The sequence below is a fragment of the Rana temporaria genome, chromosome 1 (genome assembly GCF_905171775.1).
Source record: "Rana temporaria chromosome 1, aRanTem1.1, whole genome shotgun sequence".
NCBI lineage: Eukaryota > Metazoa > Chordata > Amphibia > Anura > Ranidae > Rana > Rana temporaria.
In genome coordinates this window covers 316588684-316609400 of record NC_053489.1, presented here as the reverse complement: position 1 = coordinate 316609400, position 20717 = coordinate 316588684, and the positions used below count along the sequence as shown (strand labels likewise).

Here is a 20717-nt window from a genome sequence, read left to right as displayed (position 1 = left end):
CTGGCGCAGCAGCATCCCGGACCTCCTCTCACCGCTGGGCACAGCGGTACCTCTGCTACGTCACTGGGGAAGACCATGAAGAGGAAAGGTCTTTCCTCTTCATGGTCTTCCCCAGTGACGTAGCAGAGGTACGTCAGAGGGGGCAGGGTCACGTGACGGGTGGCTCTGCCTCCTCTATATAAGAAATGTCACCGCTTCAGCCGCTCATTCGCTGGGCTGTGCCCAGCGGTGAGAGGAGGTCCGGGATGCTGCTGCGCCAGATGGATGGATCTTCACATCGCCGGAGCGGAGATCACCCGACGCTGGATCTTCTCATCGCGGGAGATCACCCGCACCCGTCGCAGGATCAGGACAACGCTGGAAGCCGGGAACGAGTGGATTTTTCAGCGCTGAAGTTTTTTTTTTTTTTTTTTTTTTTTAATAAAGGACTTTATTCTTTTGTGTCAGTGTGTTTTTTTACAATACTTTTTACTTCCTTCGTGAAATGGTAGAGGTACAGTGTACCCCATTACCATTTCACACAGGGGGGGGGTCAGGATCTGGGGGTCCCCTTTGTTAAAGGGGTCTTCCAGATTCTGATAAACCTCCCGCCCGCATACCCCCACAACCACCGGGCAAGGGTTGTGGGGATGAGACCCTTGTCCCCATCAACATGGGGACATCCTCCCCATGTTGAGGGCATGTGGCCTGGTGCGGTTCAGGAGAGAGGGGGGGCCGCACTCTGTCCCCCCCTCTTTTCTGCGGCCGGCCAGGTCAACGTGCTCGGATAATGGGTCTGGTTATGGATATTTAGGGGGAACCGCACGTCATTTTTGTTTTAAATTGACGGCGGGGTTCCCCTGAATATCCATACCAGACCTGAAGGGTCTGGTTATGGATATTTACCGGGAACCGCACGTCATTTTTGTTTTAAATTGACGGCGGGGTTCCCCTGAATATCCATGCGACTTCTGGAGCTGGACTTCAAGAAAGGGTGAAATGTTTTTATTAACGGACGTTAGAAAGGAATGATATAACGGATGTATACGGATATATACGGATAAACATTATCCGTTTTCAATAAAGGAAGAATGGTAAAATATTTATCCGTATGTATCCGTTATTAAATCCGTTAATAAACGTCCGTTAATAGGTGTAATACGGATATTATAAAACGGACATACAATCCATAGTGTGAAAGAAGCCTATGTTGGCCTATGTGCCCATGCACACATGGGCATTTTTTAGTGTTAATGAGCTATGGAGTTTATTGGCTTTTTTCTGAACGCCCGAAATTTGCGTTTTTCCGCGGGGAAAAAAACGTTGGCGCCATCGTTTTTAGCGTTTTTTTTATCCATACACTTAAAAACGCTAATAAACGCTATTGCAAAAACTCTAAAAAACGTTGAAAGGCTCCCTGCAAAGCTACTGGCGTTGTTTTTTTTTTTTAGCTTTTTTTTAGCTTCTGTGTGCATGGAGCCTAAATGTATGACTTCATAAAGGTTTTTATCAATAAATATCCTACCCACTTAAAGTTTTTTTAATTTTTAACCACTTAAGGACCGCCTAACGCCGATATACGTCGGCAGAATGGCACCGCTGGGCACAATCACGTACCTGTACGTGATTGTATAAAGCCCAGCGGTCCGAAGCTCCGTGACCTCGGCCGAGGGACTCGTGGACCCGATCGCCGCTAGAGTCCCGCGATCGGTCCCCGGAGCTGAAGAACGGGGAGAGCCGTGTGTAAACAGGGCTTCCCCGTTCTTCACTGTGGCGCTGTCATCGATTGTGTGTTCCCTAATATAGGGACGCACAATCAATGATGTCAGACCTACAGCCACCCCCCCTACAGTTGTAAACACACTTCAGGGAACACATAACCCCTTCAGCGCCCCCTTGTGGTTAACTCCCAAACTGCAACTGTCATTTTCACAATAAACAATGCATTTTAAATGCATTTTTTGCTGTGAAATTGACAATGGTCCCAAAAATGTGTCAAAATTGTCCGAAGTGTCCGCCATAATGTCGCAGTCACGAAAAAAATCGCTGATTGCTGCCATTAGTAGTAAAACATTTTTTTTTTATAAAAATGCAATAAAACTATCCCCTATTTTGTAAACGCTATAAATTTGGCGCAAACCAATCGATAAACGCTTATTGCGATTCTTTTTTTACCAAAAATAGGTAGAAGAATACGTATCGGCCTAAACTGAGGAAAAAAAAAAATTATATATGTTTTTGGGGGATATTTAGTATAGCAAAAAGTAAAACATATTAATTTCTTTTTTCAAAATTGTCGCTCTATTTTTGTTTATAGCGCAAAAAATAAAAACCGCAGAGGTGATCAAATATCACCAAACTAAAGCTCTATTTGTGAGAAAAAAAGGACGCCAATTTTGTTTGGGAGCCACGTCGCACGACTGCGCAATTGTCAGTTAAAGCGACGCAGTGCCGAATCGCAAAAAGGGGCCTGGTCTTTTACCTGCATTTTGGTCCGGGTCTTAAGTGGTTAAAATAACAAACATATCATACTTGCCTCCATTGTGCAGTTCGTTTTGCACAGAGTGGCCATGAACCTCGTCTTCTGGGGTCCTCCAGTGGTGCTCGCAGCTTCTCCTGGCATCTGGAAACAGAATGCCATACTCGGCTCCGCCCCCACATCATTGGATATGATTGACAGCAGCGGGAGCCGATGGCTGTGCTGCTATCGGTCTACCCAATCAAGAGCTGAGAGCCCCGGCCAGCGAGGTAGAACACGTCTCCGGCGAGGGAACGAACGGGTTCAGGTGAGTAAAGCGGGGGGGTTGAGAGAAATGAGTGGCAGAACTTTTTTTCACCTTAATGTATAGGATGCATTAAGGTGAAAAAACACGAGGGTTCACAACCCCTTTAACTGTGGCAAGAAATGTAAATACCCTGGAGCAATATGGTTTAGAAAAAAACGATGGTGAACAGAATCGGCTTCTCCTGCTCGGCGTCCTGAGACCTTTACCATGGTCCCAGGTTCTTTCAAGTAGTGGTGGAGCCCAGAACCACGGCAAGTGGGCTGGAGAATGTTCACTGTACCGCAAAAGTGATTGGACAGCTCCACAGCCGCCTGGATCAATCACTATTACATAAAAGACAGTTTTAACCTTTTTTCTTTTATTGGTCTTTTTATTTATTTTCAGTTTTGTATTGAGTGGTATGGGTTTAGAACCCTTGTCATCCTTTTTATCGCTGTCTCTGTTCCTGCTTTGGAGATTTGACCTTTTTTTATTGTTCTACTGACCATTGGCATGTGGACTGAAAGTGAGAAAAAAAAAACAGCCTTTTCAGTTGTCACTAGAAAAGGAAAAAATAGTATATCAGTTGGTTTTAGACTAGTATGCTTGCATGGATTTTTAGAGGGCTGGGCTGGTGTTTCTACTGTTGAATAACTGCTGTTTTAAGTTTTATTCTTAGCTTAGAGTATTTCCAGTCTTATTACCCAAGTTTAACCCCAGATCTTTTTTTATGATATAGAATGACAAGGTTGATCATCCAGATATACAAATATAAAATGTGTATTGAACTTTATTTGCAAATTGATAGTATTTTATTGTCTTTTGTTTCCTAAAATCATCTAGCGAGTGGTGAAGAATTTTTTAAATCTGGCTTCCCATCACAGTGTCCCAGTCTTTCTGGTGGATCCTGTGCTTCTGCCACTACTAGCTAAAGATGTGGAACAACTGAGAAGCTCTATGGACAGCACACCATCTGAATGTCAGTACTTCTGCAAGCAAAGGGATGTCACTACATTTGCACTTCTGGATAAGAAGTGGGAGCACAAAGTAAGAGTCGTTTCCTACAAAACTTTTTATAAAAAGTACATTGTAGTTGGTCATTTGTTGAACGTTTCCCTTTGAATGACCTTATTGCAGATGTGCAAAAAGTGAGTACAGGGGGTACTGCAGGTTGGGACAGCATTTTGGTACTCTTGCCACTCCTATTCCCCCCCCCCCCCCCCTTGAAAGCGGTGCAAGCACACCTTGAGATGGGCAAACGGCTGCATTATTGAGCACATGGTTCTCCCTGAGGACGGAGGATGGCTGTTTTTCATCTGTGGCTGTCTCCTGGCACACCCCTTTGCCAACTCCTTGGCACTAGGGGTGCAACGGATCAAAAAACTCACGGATCGGATCGATCCTCGGATCAGGAGTCACGGATCGGATCATTTTCGGGTCAGAAAAAAAAAAAAAAAAAAAGACAAATCTTATTACACCCACCAGAGTTTTAGATTGCACAGTTCTTCTCAACACAAAACGGAGCTTATATGCTTAAATACAGTGTTTGGAAATCCGATGGACTGTTTATTGCTAATGTGACAGAACACCTTTGATTTTCACATTTAAATAGTCCGTAAGATTTACAAATACTGTATTTAAGCGTATAAGCTCTGTTTTGTGTTGAAATAACTGCATCTCGCAATACTTATATGTGCAGCCAAGTGGAAGTCGCAGCCCCATGTACGAAAGTGGTGTCACCAGTTCCCTACTGTGACCTGAACTATCCCAATCATCAGATCCCTTTAGTGTCATTGATCGGCGGGCTGAGTGTCTAGTGAAAATCCCCCCTACGTGCTCAGTCCATACAGATCCCCCCGATCGCCTCCTCTCTCTTCTCTGGCAAGCAGCAGGACGCCCGGTGCGGCGGCGGCAGTGGCTCCCCGTGTGGATTCCTCAAGGTGCAGCATGGAGCTCATCGCTGGTCTGTTAGGAGTCAATGACATATTGAGCTCAAGTGCCCACAAACTTCCGAGGAGCAGCCTGCATCCCCCGCGCCGGGTGGACCTCGATGGCCGCCGCTTCGATAGCTAGGCCGAAGCCGCGGCCTTTCCTATGGACCGGGAGGCCCGTGGATCGCCGCGTGTCCCGACCCAAAGGTGCTGATCCGTACAGATCAGTTGCACCCCTAGTGACAATACTTGATGTGTTCCCACTGTCATATGGCATTCTTGTGCCACAGTGCCTACACACCGTCACGGTTTTATCCACTAACCTCTTTCCTTCATCATTATATTTGACAGGGATGCCAAAATGCTCCCATACATGGGGATTTAAATCACGCGGGGCATTCAAGCTCCTCCGTTCGCCATGACCACGCTGTGTGTGGACTGAACATGCGCAAATTATTATTTTTTATTTTTTTAGAAAACAATCCTCGGATCACGTGTGTGCGGTTCGGATCAATCTTTTTCGGTTCGGATCACGGATCAATGACGATCCGTTGCACCCCTACTTGGCACTGTTTACAAAATTGCATTACAGCAATGCAATAACAAAACACCGGGGACTTGTACGTCACAGATGTACAAGTGTTGGTACCGTTACCTAAAGGACCAATAGAGTGAAACCTTTTGTATTCTGCTATGAAGTTAATACCTATAATGATAATATACAGTGTATGAATTCCTTTTATTTTTTTACATGATTTTATTTAGAATTCTTCTCCACCTTTACATACAGGCCAAGCTGTGCAGCACAAGCAGACTGTTACATCAATTGAGACAAATCATATAACAATAACAGGGGTGCTGACAACTATAGGTTATATTTATATTAGGGCTGTTACTGATCAACATTTTTCTGTTCGAATAATCGTTTGTTTTTTTAATCGATTAATCGACTAATTTCGATTAATTATAACGCACATACAGATCCAACTACTTTTAGCTGATCTCCTTGGAGATAAAATCGATGTAGCTACATAAACTGTAAAAATGGTGCGAGTAATACCAAACGGTACCAAAAGCAGTCATAAAAACATGTAGCTAAGTATGATACTGGTATAAAAATGTGTACAGCGATACCACTGCTGAATCCAGATGAGGAGAGGTTAACATCAGTCCGTCGGCATGTAGATGTCCCATGAAGGGAACTATCACAACTCCCAGTGGATAGTTGTAGAATCCCAGGGTGATAGAGGGAAGTGTAACAGCCCTTGCGTGTGGCAGATAGTGAGGTCCCGCCGGCATGCAGATATGAAGGCACAGCAAAGGAGCCCTTCAGATGAACGCGGCAAGCCGCCCCGGTGTCCGTGACATTACTGGATCTCCGACGGAACTCCCTGAAGGTCCAGAAGCCAGCGGAGAGGTGAGTACCAATCAAAATAATTTTAATCAATCAAAAAAATTAAAGATTAATTAAAAGTTAATTTGCACAGCCCTAATTTATATGGTTTGATTGAAAATATAATAATAATTAAACTTTGTGCTGTAATTGCTCAAAAAGTGTTGAATTGGGTTTAATTTGTTTGTCATTTTAAATTCCATCTAAAACTGAAGCTGGATACACACTATACAAATTTTGTTTGATTTTCCTTTAGATTTACCTTCAACTATGTAGTGCAAGGGCCTGACTGATTGCATACAAATTGAAAGGGTTTAGGTTATTTGGTTTTAGTAAATCTAAAGGAAAAAATGTAAAAAAAAAAATTGTATAGTGTGTGTGTATACAGCTATAATGTTCTTCTAAAAGACAATCTATCTTAGATGGGTGACCATCTAACATCAAACAACTTGTCACCCTATTGCAAGAAGTTGATTACCAATGAATCTGCTGTCAGGATCCACAGGTATAAGAACTTTGACGGAACAGACTTAGAAAAACAAACTGCTTACTGTGTTAATGCAATTTGTCATTTTTATTAAAATATTGTTCATAGTTAGTTACGCTTTAAAGTGGTATTAAATTCAAAAACAAACCTTTAATATATAGCAGCTTACCCGTTCTTTTTTTCATTTTGTATTCAAAGGTTTGCAATAGATATCAATACAACATTGGCTTTATACATTTTGTCAAGTTTACCAGTTCTAATATGTGATGACTGCATTAGGTGTGTTTATTTTTTTGCATTAGGTGTGTTTTTTTTTTTTTATGTTTTCTTTTCTTTATTTTCATCTGGTAATTCAGCCAGTTAGAGCCAGTTCACACACAGGCGGCACAACCTTGGGGGCGACTCGGCAAGGCGATCTTGAGACAACTTGAGAGGCAACTTGCAAAATGACTTCTGTATTGAAGTCAATGCAAGTCACCCTGAGTTGCCCCCAAAGTCATACAGGAATCTTTTTCTAAGTCAGAGAAACTTGTGTCGCTCCTAAGTGTGTTATTTTCAAACAAAACAAGCATACTGCAAATGTATAAGTTAAAGTGATACTAAACTAAAGTCTCATTTTTTTTTATTTAAAAATAACAAACATGTCTTGCCCGCTCTGTGTAGTGGTTTTGCATAGAGCAGCCCAGATTTTCCTCTTCGGCCCTCTGGCACCTCCCTCCTGCTGAGTGCCCCCATGGGCCGCTGCTCTGTGTCCCCTTTCAGATACGGAGCCGTGGTTCCGCCCTGCCCCCTCTCTCTCCTCATTGGTTCACTGACCTTAATTGACAGCAGTGGGAGCCAGTGGCACTGCACTGCTGTCTCAGCCAATGAGGAGGGAGAGACACGGGCAGTTGAGACTCTCCTGCAACATCGCTAGATCTAGATGGGGCTCAGGTAAGCGTTAGAGGGGCTGAGAGGGGCTGCTGCACACAGAAGGTTTTTTATCTTAATGCATGAAATGCATTAAGATAAAAAAAACATCTCTCTTTACAACCACTTTAAGCTTCTTTCAGATGGGTCTTTTTCCGTTCAGTCAAGTTTTCCAAAAAAGAAAAACAAGTCAGTTTACGTCAGTTTTTAAATCTGTTTTCAGTTCAGTTTACACCTGTTTGCATCAGTTTTTACATCCAATACCTACATCCTAACAGCCATGACTCGTGGTTTCCTCCCTGGCAAGGCTACAGCCATGTTAAGGAAAAGTGGCCTGGTATGGTTCAGGGGGGAGTGGGGCTCACGCTTGGCTTGGCAGGCTGCATAGATAAGGGTGTATATTTGGGGGGGGGACGTAAAAATATAACAAAAATTACACATAAAAGTAAAGTCAGACATGAAGTAGCCTTTCAACTTGCATGGTTAGAACATACACAGTAAATCGTCACATTGTTATTCGTAGAGCAAACACACTAGCAATTCACTCTAATCCAATGGTGTCATGCATTTTTTTTCCCACTGACAGCTCCTTTGTTTACATTCTGCTGTCTGCCGGGAATCCCCGGACTGACAGTAGGGATGACAGGTGTCGGCTCCTTAACCACTAGCTGACGGCCGTACGACTTTGTACGGCCTCAGCGCGGCTCCCAATCTCTAACAGGCCGTCTTTTTACGGCCGCCCCTTTGCACGTTCCCCGCGCACGCTCCCGAGCGCGCAGCGGGGAACTGCTGTGCTGGCCGTGTCCCTTGGACACAGCCAGTCACAGATCGCCGTGAACGGCCAATCGGAGCGGCCGTTTCCTAGGCGATCTGTGCGGCCAATGAGAGATGATCTCATATGTTTACATATGAGATCATCTCTCATTCCCGGCTCTCGCAGACAGCGGTGCTGTCAGGGGAGAGAGGAGACGGATCTGTGTCTCTTGTACATAGAGACACAGATCGGTCACCCCCCCAGTCACCCCCCTTCCCCCACAGTTAGAACACTATATAGGACACACATTTAACCCCTTCCTCACCCCCTAGTGTTAACCCCTTCCCTGCCAGTCACATTTTTAGAGTAATTAGTGCATATTTATAGCACTGATTGCAGTATAAATGTGAATGGCGCCAAAAATGTGTCAAAAGTGTCCGATGTGTCCGCCATAATGTCGCAGTCCCAATAAAAATCGCAGATCATCGCCATTACTAGTAAAAAAAAAAAAAAAAATAATAATAATTCTGTCCCTTATTTTGTAGGCGCTATAACTTTTGCGCAAACCAGTCGCTTATTGCGATTTTTTTTTTTTTTTTTTACTAAAAATATGTAGAATATGTATCGGCCAAGACTGAGGATAAAAAAAAAACGTAAAAAAAAAATTGAGCTATTTATTATAGCAACAAGTAAAAAAATGTTTTGTTTTTTTTTCAAAATTGTCGCTCTATTTTTGTTTTATAGTGCAAAAAATAAAAACCGCAGAGGTGATCAAATACCACCAAAAGAAAGCTCTATTTGTGGGGAAAAAAGGACGTTAATTTTGTTTGGGAGCCACTTCGCACGACCGCGCAATTGTCAGTTAAAGCGACGCAGTGCCGAATCGCAAAAAGTCCTCTGGTCAGGAAGGGGTTTAAGTGCCCAGTAAGGAAGTGGTTAACAACAAATGACTGATCCTTGCACTATCCCTGGCGGATGCAAAATAAGATGTAGAACCATACATCATCCGCTTACCTCCATTCAGGTCTGATTAAACAGAACAGGACAGAGACTTGTTCCGGTTTAAAAAAAAACAGACCTAACAGACACAAATGTAAAGGGAGGATCATCAGTTTACATTCATTTGCCCATAGAGACACCTTGCTGTCCATTTTTTTTTTTTTTTTTTTTTCATCCGTCAATTGATGGATGAAAAAAAAAATGAACGGAAAGTCCTTGTGAAAGAGACCTTAGAGTGTTGAGACAAACCTTTTTACATGGGTGCTTACAATGATCAGCTTTTATTTATTCATATAAAACCTTTATCCCAAAAAGAAAACTACCACTGTAACTGCGTGTGTAACTTCAGTGTGAGCTGGAGTTCAGCTTCAATTTGTTAGTGCATCTAAATGTGATAGTGCATCTAACACTCCCTTTCCTCTAAGATTAGCAATGCTGCTATCCAAACAGTGCCCCCTGTGCTATTTAATCTTGAGTGGGGCCACTCTAATACAGGAGGTGTGTTACTGGCCAGATCACCACAGGGAAAAAAGGCTAAAATAAAAAACCAATGCAGCCACCACATCTAATGATTGGTAAGCTGCAATTTACTATATTTTTGGATTTAATATGGCTTAAAACTTGACTTGGAACTCGCTCTTCCCACCTTACTAATTGTTGTTTCCCCTTTAGGGTAGTTTTTTTCGAGCTGCAGAGAAGATTGGATTTCAGTGGCAAAAATATGAGGGGAGAGATCCACGACTGGAAGGAATGGATGACTTGTCAGGTGTACAAATACCTCTTCATTATATATTCAAGATGGCATCACATACAATCCATTTAGTAGTGCTTTATGAAAGAAGTGGCAACTACCTGTGGCATGGTCCTTTACGGCTGAAGAGGAATATGGATAGAAAATTTGCCCCTTTCCGGAAGCTTCAATTTGGTCGATATGCTGGAGCATATAATAGGTAATTGGTGAAAAAACAATCAGAATTATGTATTCTTGCAATTTTTTTTGGTAGGGATTTTTAGACTTATTCAACAAATAAATCAGTGAAAAGTACAGGAATAGAGTAAAATGCTTCATAGAAACCAATCTGATTTTAGTATGCTAAATGTAATAATACCCTTTGCTGAGAAGAAGATCATGATAAAAAAAATTAGCTTATGTATTGTGTCATCCCCATCATGGCCTGAACCCATTACTCTGGAGGAGTTGGTGCATTCAGGACAATGTAGTGGTCTATGACATGGTATAGTAAATGTAGCTTCTTAATAGATAAGCAATCTACAGTATCTACTATGCCATGCTGAAAAAAAGATTCAAGGGCAAGAGGTGGAAATGTAAGCTTACCAGGCTATCACATCCAAAAGTGAACCTAGAGCTGGCGCTTTGGATTTTATGGCTGCTGTTGGACCTGTTTAGGATAACCGTTTGGAAGAAGACAGACCAGCAAGAAAATTAGAATACAATAGAAATTCGAAATTAGGTAGGGAGGGAATTTAAGTGTGCCCTAGAGTGTAAATAATGATGTATAACACAGTCTTAAAAATAAAGAAAAAAACGTTATTTGCCATCCGTGGACGGAAACATTAAAATCTGTTACAATCCTAAGAGAAAGTACAGTCTACTATTTCTTGAGTCCAGGGTGTGCGAATCCTGTTGATAGAATATCGAAGTTGTGGCCTACACGTTTTGTGGGAACGCCCGCTTCGTCAGGGCCTCTAGACTGTGCACCAGGATTTGCACACCCTGGACTCAAGAAATAATAGACTGTACTTTCTCATAGATTGTAACAGATTTTAATGTTTCCATCCACGAATGGCAAATAACGTTTTTTCTATATTTTTAAGACTGTGTTGTACATCATTATTTACACTCCACTAGGACACACTTAAAGTCCCACCCTACATAATTTCGAATTTATATTGTATATCTTTAAGGGACGGTGCTTTGCGGGAGTGTAATTATTTCACGCCTACTCCCACCCTTACATAAGCAAATTAGAATGTTATTTCACAATCTTGGGTCAGATGTGCACCACCATCAACCCATTGCAGTGTCTGAGTGCCGCTATTACTAAAAAAAATAAACTTGGGACTGGAAGCTGAACATTACAGGCTGCAAGCATGCTCTTCTGTGGTAGTAATGACAGCTTGGTAGCAAATCAGCTTTTAACTTCAGCTTAATTAATTTAGAGGGTTCCAGCTCGCACTTCCTCCCTAGGTAGCCTCGGCGACCGGAAGTAAGTGTACGGGGCTTAACAGTACGGATCGTGTGTACAGGGCTTAACAGTACAATTCAGTTCAAGAGGATTAGGAGGGGACGGCTTTTGGGTGCTTACAGTATTAATAGGGAGGGATTCGATTATTTTTTACTTTGAATATTTGCAACTTGATATAAAAATATATATAAAATATATGTTATATAAAAATGTACATTTTACAAATACGAGGTGGTATCAAAAGGTCTGAAGAGTAGTTTTGTAAAATGCCAACAGATGGCAGCACAAGGCTGCAAGCACAGTCATGGACCACCGACATTCATAAGTCATTGTGAAAAAAGACATTGTCCTGTGTACATCGAGAGCTGTTCAACTAGTGCTATTCAGATTGCATGCATTACCACATCTGCTATTTCATCATGGACAGCAAGTTAGAACAAACAGCAAACATGAAATTCTGCATTAAACTGGGCAAATCTGACACCGAGATGTTTTCCATGATTCAGCAAGTTCTATACTTCTTGATATCACCTCATATATTTATTGTGATGCTTTAGAATTGTTCAGTCAGCAGGTTTGGAACAGATTGGTAACCAAGTTGTATTAAAGTGGAAGTAAACTCCCATGTATGATGTTTACCTATAGGTCAGCCTATAATGAGACTTACCTAATAGGTACAGTAAACCTCTTATAAACGTGCGCCGTTTAGGAGATATTTACTTTAGATGCAGCCCATGACTTCACCAGTGTGCAGCATACATCGACTCCCGCGTGCATGCACGGTAGTAACATCATCGATGGCTCGCCCATTCAAATTGCTAAATCGCAAACCCAGGAAGACCGGGTGAAGATGAAAGCGCCTTCAGCGTGACAGTTTCCAGGTAAGTCTGTTATAATGTGCTAGTATGTAGTGCATTCTAGCACATTATGACTTAAACTACCGGGGGGTGGTTTACTACCACTTTAATTGTGAAGGAAACTGAGGTCACTCATCTGGTATGAAGTGCCCAGATTATAATATAGATGTCTGAACAAAATTACAATTTTAATTTGGCACTTTAAGATGAATGTATTTCAGCTTTATGCCTGGGGCAGCACAGTTTCAAATCAGAAATTATATTATAAATGTTGCTCAACCTCTTTGGATCTTTGATCTGTATTCTTTAAAGGGGTTGTAAACCTTCTTGTTTTTTCACCTTAATGCATCCTCTGCATTAGGGTGAAAAAACACCTAGCAGTGACCGGCCCTCCCGAGCCCTCATTTTACTTACCTGAGCCCCTTCATTAAGTCGGAAACGCGCTCTCCCTCTTTCCACAGGGTCCCAGCTCTTGATTGGATATATTGATAGCAGCACAGCCATTGGCTCCCGCTGCTGTCAATCAAATCCAATGACAAGTCCGGCATTCGTGTCTATGGATGCAAATGCTGGACTCGGGAGCGCTCCCGCAAGGTAACCCCCCCCACCCCCGTGGGAGAGCGCTTCTCTTATGGGGTTTTCTGATGCGAGGAGACAATGATTGGGGCCACTCTGTGCAAAACGAGCTGCACAGTGGAGGTAAGTATGATATGTTTGTTGTTTTAAAAAAAAATCAGGGTTTACAATCACTTTACGTTGGGTAATTATGATGATTTTCATAACTTTTTTCCCGTTTCCATATTGCTTATTTCAGAGCTGATCTTATCAAAGTTACTGCTGATGGTTTGAAATTGCAGATCCCGAAAGATCCATCCAGATTTTTATCAGAAATGTCTCATTCGAAATTTCTTGAGTGTAGATACAGAGAAGCACGCTCATTCTTTCAGGTAGGTTATGAGCCCTGAAAAGTGACCAATGCCCAGCTGTTCCTTTTTTAACTCTGGCTATACATTATACAAGTTTAATTCCCTTTTTAGATTTCCCTTCAACTATGTAGAGCAAGGACCTGCCTGATTGCATACAAATTAAACGTTTTTAGGTTTGACCTCATATTACACAGTTTTGGTAAATCAAAAGGAAAATTTGTACAAGAGAATTGTATAATGTATGGCCATCCTATATGTAACACAATTATATTTTCACCAATGAGCTGTTTGTTGAAGACTTTGCAGCCAAAATTCAGTGTGCATTTCACATTTGAAAAATGTCAGGTCCTATCCATTTAATATCGCCTATAACTTGTTCCTTAAGCACTTTACATGTACCCACTGGGAACCAAATGCGGCATGTTCTCTTTGGTTTCTCTCAGTTTCTGATGGTTTACTACCATCAGAAACTCCCCATATGTACTGGCTGATCAAAATTCTGAATATTAGTAAAAGTGTAAAACAAGATATTGGTCGCACACTGGAACTCCAACTTATCTTGATGTCATCTTTATTGTCAAAAGGGTCAGACAGATACAGGCAATGGTAGACGCATTTCACAAGCAATCTTTGCAACATAGCAGAATTCACATCCTGTTGATAGACTTACCCTTCACCAACATCGAAAATTGCATTTTTGCTTTATACTACATAAGATTTTGCCAGAAAAAAACAGGAAATACACATGCATTTCAGCTGTATTATTATACAACTTAACTGGAATTCAACTTTTACTTACAGAAATGTTGGTTTTGATATCTATGGCGAAGATATTTTAAGTTTTTTTTTTTTTTTTTTTTTTTTTTTTTTTTTTTTTTTTTTTTTTTTTTTACTTGTAGAACAGTGGTCTCCAAAATATGTGACCCCTTGTTTGCCTGTTCCATCCAATTCCTTCCACTGACACCAACGATTGGGGCACAATCTCTTCCATTGACACTAGTGATGGTAAACTATTCCTCCCACTGACACAATGAAAGGGCAAAATTCCTCCCACTGAAACCGACTGGGCACAATTCCTCCCTCTAACACCAATGTTGGGGCGATATTCCTCCCTCTGACACTAATGATGGAGCACTTTTCCTCCCACTGGCACCAGTGATGGGGCACAATTCCTCTCACTGGCATCAGTGATGGGGCACAATTCCTCTCACTGGCACCAGTGATGGAGCACTATTCCTCCCACTGGCACCAATGATGAAGCACTATTCCTCCCACTGGCACCAATGATGGAGCACTATTCCTCCCACTGGCACCAATGATGGGACACTCTTCCTTCCGTTGACACCAATGATGGGACACAATTCCTTCCATTGACGCCAGTAATGGGACACGATTCCTTCCATTGACACGAGTGATGGGACACGATTCCTTCCATTGACACGAGTGATGGGGCATTGTTTACTCCCACCGGATGCTGGGAGTGTTCCTGCTGGCACTAGTCTGGCCCCCCTAAAGTCTGAAGGACAGAAAGCTGGCCCTCCTATTTAGAAAGTTTGGAGACCCTTGTTGTAAAGTATACATCTATAGAAGCAATGTGTTGTGTGTGTGTGTGTGCTTTTTTTTTTTTTTGGTAGTTTTATAATTAGACCACCATAATTCAGTTGGAAAATAATGTAAAACTTGTTAAATACTCTTATGAGTTTGTTTCTTAGCTGTATCCTGATGACTTGTCTCTGGAAGGGATTGATTTCCGAAAGAAGGCCAAAGCATTGCTACATCTAGCAGCTTCCACGTTGGAGGTGTTGGGAATGAGCTTCTGGATCAGCAGTGGTACATGTTTAGGTAATATGAATACTAATTCCATCAAGACCTCTATCTAAAGCCAAAACTGTGCTTCCAGGTTTGACTACTTTCTATCCTGTAGACACAATAGGAAGTTAGATGAAATATTTTCAAAGGTAGGAAAATCCAGTTTACACCACAGTACAATCTGACTGTACAATCTCCTTTTAGGCTCCTTTCACAATTGTACGACTTGTCCCACGATTTGGGATTGCAAAGTAGCATGACAAGTCGTTCCCCATGATTTCCATTGATAGCCATTCATATTAGTACGACTTCAAGTCGTGCCTACTTCAAAGAAGTCCCTGCACTGCAAAATCGCAGCTGTGAATCACGGCCGCAAAGTCGTGGTAAAATCGTGCAACTTTGAAGTAGCAGTAGTTTGAAAGGGGCCTTAGATCTACCAACAGCTATGTAATGCAAGGGCCCACCTGATTGGATAGTTTTGGTGCTCATATAACATAGTTGTAGGTACATCTACAGTTTATTGTATGCTAAGATTGTAACTTGTAGGGTGAGCTTTAGACATTTGTAAATGGAGTGTTCCTACTGGAATATATTCCCTCTATTCCTGTTCAGATGACAACTCAAAATGTTGGATTTTTCCACATTTTTAAGTCTCAGTGACGGTGGTCACCAGGACAAATAGAGGCTGAATATCCATACAGTAGCAGGGACACAGAAAGCAATGAAAGCATGACAAGGAGGTTATAACCCCTCCATCCAAAACTGAAAACCAATTTCTGTCTCTACATTCTCTTTAAATACATGTCTCTTCTGATACAATGTTTCCAGATTTGTTCACACTAAGCATGGCCACCGGAGTGCCACTCTGATGTGCTGTGCTGATACATCAATCCCAGCACTGTGGATGGTTACCCTTTTATATTTTGATTGAAATGTCAAAGTGATATTTCATAAAATCCTGTGACGAGGCAGTGTTGTGATGCAGTATTAATGGTGATGCTAACCAACACAGTTTCATTGGACCTGTTGTGATCTGACCTTCAGTGTGTATTAGCATTTAATTTCTATAAATTTTTTGCTTTGTTTTGTGTATAGGTTTGCCTTCCACTTGATCGATTTATTTATTTTTCAATTGGCTGAACCTGATGAATATGATTTTATTTATTTATTTTTAACCTGACTATGTAATTTTATAGATATCTGAAATGCATTATGGTAAAATGATAGGATAAGTAAACAATAATATATATATATATATTTTTTTTTTTTTTGTAGGGTGGTATCGACAGTGTAATATTATTCCTTACAGTAAAGATGTGGATTTAGGCATATTCATAAAGAACTACAAACCAGAAATTATTCTAGCACTCCAGAAAGCTGGCCTGCCACTAAAGCACAAGTTTGGAAAGGTCAGTTTTTTTTTTTTTTCACCACTTTTTAAAAGTGTTTATGTAAAATCGACTTTGATTACAAGTATAGCAGATGGTGTTTTGATTCGTTATTCTTATTAACACAGTCATTAAATGCAATATATTTTTTTGTACTCATAGATACTTCTTGTAGCCTAATTGGTTTTATTGTGTGTGGTACCTTGGCCTTGTCATCTATTTTTATGCAGCTATTAGCTGCATGATTGTTTTTTTTTGTTTTTTTTTCTTTCGATTTGGATAGCGTAGGGAAGTGTAAGAACCCCTGTTGGATTTTTATTTTTCAATATTTTTATTGTTTTACAATGAACAAAAACAGATGTATTTCAGATCTGAGGACAATAGAAAAAAATAAGTGAAATCATAAGTTGCAGTAAGACCCCTTTCACACTGAAGCGTTTTTACAGCGTTTTAGCGTTAAAAATCGCGCTATTAAAAGGCTGTCCATGCATCTCAATGGACCCTTTCACACTGAGTCCTGCAAGCAGCATCTTTGGAGCAGCTTTTGGGCGCTGGAAAAAACGCTCCAAAAAACGCCCCTCTCCATTGAAATGAATTGAAAGCGCTGTAAAAATGCCTTACCCATTCACACTGAGGCACTGCAAAAACGCCCTAAAACGTTAGGGTCTTAGCGGTGCTTTTTTCGGGCGCTGGCAGTGTGAGAGGGCTCTGAAAGCACTCAGGCTTTCACATTGGGATTGCAGATGAGGCTTCGCTCGAATAACGCTTGAAAAATGCCCCAGTGTGAAAGGGGCCTAAGTAATAAAACTTCTTATATGTACCAAATGAATGATAAACAATGCGTTTGTGCCATGACTCGATTATAGCTTGCCACTGCACATAAATTAAAAGTCCTCAAAGCTGTTTAGGCCTCCTGTATATCAAATATTGATAGCTCCACCAATCAGCAGTCATCATACTGAGATGTGGAGTAAGCTGTAACATCAGAGAAATTACCCATGGTCCTGAACTGAGCAATCATTTAGAGTGCTAAAAAACATTATCAGCAAAGAGGAAAAATAAAGGAAGGAAGAAAATGAGAAATGGAAGAAAAGAGAAGAACGGAATAAAAGAGCCACTTCTCTTGGCTCTGGTCCTGGCTCCCCCCACACAAACTCTTATATTTTTATGTAGATGGTTGCAGGTATACCAGCCAAAAGTTCCAGACATCTACATTACAGCTACATTAACTACAGACGATTTCCATGCTTTTGTGATTGTCATTTTAGCCACTAAGAAGATGTAAAACGTGAGCGATCGGGTGTGTCTGAGAGTGTCCTCTATTGATTTATTCAGAAGCGCAATTCTTATTTTGGTACATTTATATTAGTCACTGAATGGATCATAGTGAACACCCTGGTCAATCATCCTTGGAAATCTCTGTTTCTAGATCTATTGCCCTGTGCCAATTGAAGGGCTAATTTACTAGATTGAATAACCTATTCTGTTGGTCTGATTATGGTCTCTATTGTCTATCCAATATAGACCTTTTTTTACCTACCACATTAATTGGTTAGGGGCTAGGCCTGGAGGAAACGCCGGATTATTAAAGAGGGGGCCACCAGTGTTTGAGAATGAAAAGGGGAATTTTTCATATGGTGTCTCAAAGATGTAAGAGGTGGGATACATACGGTCATAATATAGCCAAACAATTTTTAGATAGTATTCAAGAGGAGTAAATCTGTGATAGTTGGATCAATTGTGCTGCTCTATAATAATAATATCTCAGAAGGTATGGAGTGCGCATACCTCCCAGCTGTTTTGGGGGTGTATAAGGTTTTACGGGCCACCCTTTAGGTTCACATATAAATTTAAATATAAGAAATTTTTTAAAGAGAAGGGACAAATAATGTGCAGAAATAGTATAACCGTTTAGGTAATGGGGCCATTTTTATCATGGTTATACATCCTATCTAACAAAGAGAGCAAGTAAGCCATTTTGCAGTCGCACACAAGTTTGGGGGTCAAAATATTATCTTTTATCCAATTTTATTCTACAGGGTGTCCGTTCGGAAAATACATATAGGTAGATTCACACACATTGGCCTAACTTTAGGGCGGCCTAGCCTAGCCTGTTTAGGCTACACCGCCGTAAATTAGTTAGGCTAGTAGTGATTCACAATCTACTTACCTGCTAATCTACGGCGGCGTAGCCTAAAACGAGCGGGCGTAAGGGCGCCTAATTCAAATTGCTTGGAGGGGGGCGTGTTGTATGGAAATTAGGCTTGACCTCACGTTTTTTTATGTTTTTTGACACTGCGCATGCGCCGGGTGACTACATTTCCCAGTGCGCATTGCGGCTAAGTACGCCGTACGGGCCTATTGATTTCGACGTGGACGTAAACGACGTAACTCCCGATTCGCGGACGACTTATGCAAAGGACGCAAACATTTCAAACCTCGCTGCGGGAGCAGCGGCCATACTTTAACATTACTAGTCCACTAGAGTATAGCTCTAACTTTAGGCCGCCTAAGGCCTTATGGAAACGACGTAATTCGACGGCGTAGGCCTGGCGTACGTTTCTTGAATCGGCGTATCCCCTCATTTACATAATCTACGCCGGCCGCAATGGAAGCGCCATCTAGCGGCCATCAGAAACATTGCAAGCTAAGATAGAACGGCGCAAGCCGGCCTATCTTAGCTTTGTTTAAGCGTATCTCTGTTTGAGCATACGCTTAAACAAACGCCGGCATAGATTCAGAGTTAGGTCGGCTTATCTACTGATAAGCCGGCCTAACTCTTTGTGAATCTACCTAATGTCTTCAGTGGATTTTCATGTACAAAATGCACATTTTAGTAATGTGTGCGTAAAATGGTGGGGGAAAGAAAGTTCTGGCAGTAAAAGGGGTTAAAGTAGTATTAAACCCAAAAGCAAACATTTTATTATATCACAGCTTGCCAATTATTAGATGGCTGCATTTGTTTTCTTTTTTGGACTTGATATGTATACCATTGACATAATGCAATATCATCCATTTCTAATGAGGGCTGGGTTGGCAAAGACAGAACCACATATAAAGCTAAGCATACTGAGAAATTGAAGGAAAGTGTTTTTTTTTTTCTGTACTAACCAAGATTTCTGTTGCCATTTTCTGCTGCAGGTTAGAAAAGTAAAGCCAATGTTTGTGTTTAGTCTTTGCAGTGTAAATAAAATATACTGTATGTTGGATGCCATAATCCATAAAATGTGTTTTAACGTGCCCCAGTAGATGGCACTATCACTTAACTTTTATGCTGTACAAATACAGGTCTTGGTGAAGGCAAATTATGTTCTGTTCAAAGCATATCTAAACCCAAAAGCAAAAATGTTATATATTTCGGCTTCCAAATCCTGAAATGTGATGGCTGTATAATTTTTTTTTTTTTTATGCTGTTTTTCCTTTCACCTAGTGACCAGTCAGTAAGTCTATTCTTTTTACACCACTTTTAACAGACCAAGCTGTCCAGCTAAAGTGAATGTTATGCCGCGTACACACGATCGGACATTCCGACAACAAAACCGTGGATTTTTTTTCCGACGGATGTTGGCTCAAACTTGTGTTGCCTGAAGTTCAATGGCCAGTTTGGGTCTTCTGCTTGATTCCGAGCATGCGTGAATTTTTGTGCGTCGATATTTGGCTACACACGATCGGAATTTCCGACAAGAACTTTTGTCGGAAAATTTGAGAACCAGCTCTCAAACATTTGTTGTCGGAAATTCCAACAGCAAATGTCCGATGGAGCATACACACGGTCGGATTTTCCGCCAACAAGCTCACATCGAACATTTGTTGTCGGAAATTCCGACCGTGTGTACGCGGCATTTGAGGGTTGATCCAATGATCCGCTTTTAATCGTTCATGTAACACATTTATTCCAAAAACAAAAAGAATGTTGCTGTAGCTACCTTAAAAGTGTTGAGGTCTATTTGCACGGGGATTACACGCCCTGCATATTCCAGCGAGGTTCCTGTGTGTCGTGAGGATGGAGCATTAACTGGAATCCAATTTTAATTTGTTAGTCAAATCCATCTAGACCTGCTAGTCCATCCAACACTACCCTCTCTACAGATTAATAGTGCTGCTCTCCAAACATGCCTCTGTTGTTCTCTCCTGTGAAAGGGAATACATGGAAGAAACACCCAGCAGTCAGTGCTCCACACACAGTGCCATACAGGATCCTTACCAGATAAGTTTCATCACTATAAGAAATGGTCAAACAATGCATGTAGGGTTAAATCCTCATCATCCAGGAGGTGCCAACCTCAATGCATCCGGGAAGTGTTCAAATTTAC

At 41.3% G+C, this 20717-nt stretch overlaps 1 protein-coding gene across 1 annotated transcript in view; it reads left to right on the top strand.

Annotated features, from left to right (window-relative positions):
• FKTN (fukutin) overlaps nt 1-20717 on the top strand; it is a 43995-nt gene that overhangs the window by 10797 nt on the left and 12481 nt on the right. Inside the window, exons 4-8 of the mRNA XM_040359263.1 lie at nt 3588-3791; nt 9890-10167; nt 13096-13228; nt 14920-15049; nt 16292-16425. Of these exons, the coding sequence (XP_040215197.1) occupies nt 3588-3791; nt 9890-10167; nt 13096-13228; nt 14920-15049; nt 16292-16425 (879 nt within the window). The remainder of the gene's footprint in view (nt 1-3587; nt 3792-9889; nt 10168-13095; nt 13229-14919; nt 15050-16291; nt 16426-20717) is intronic.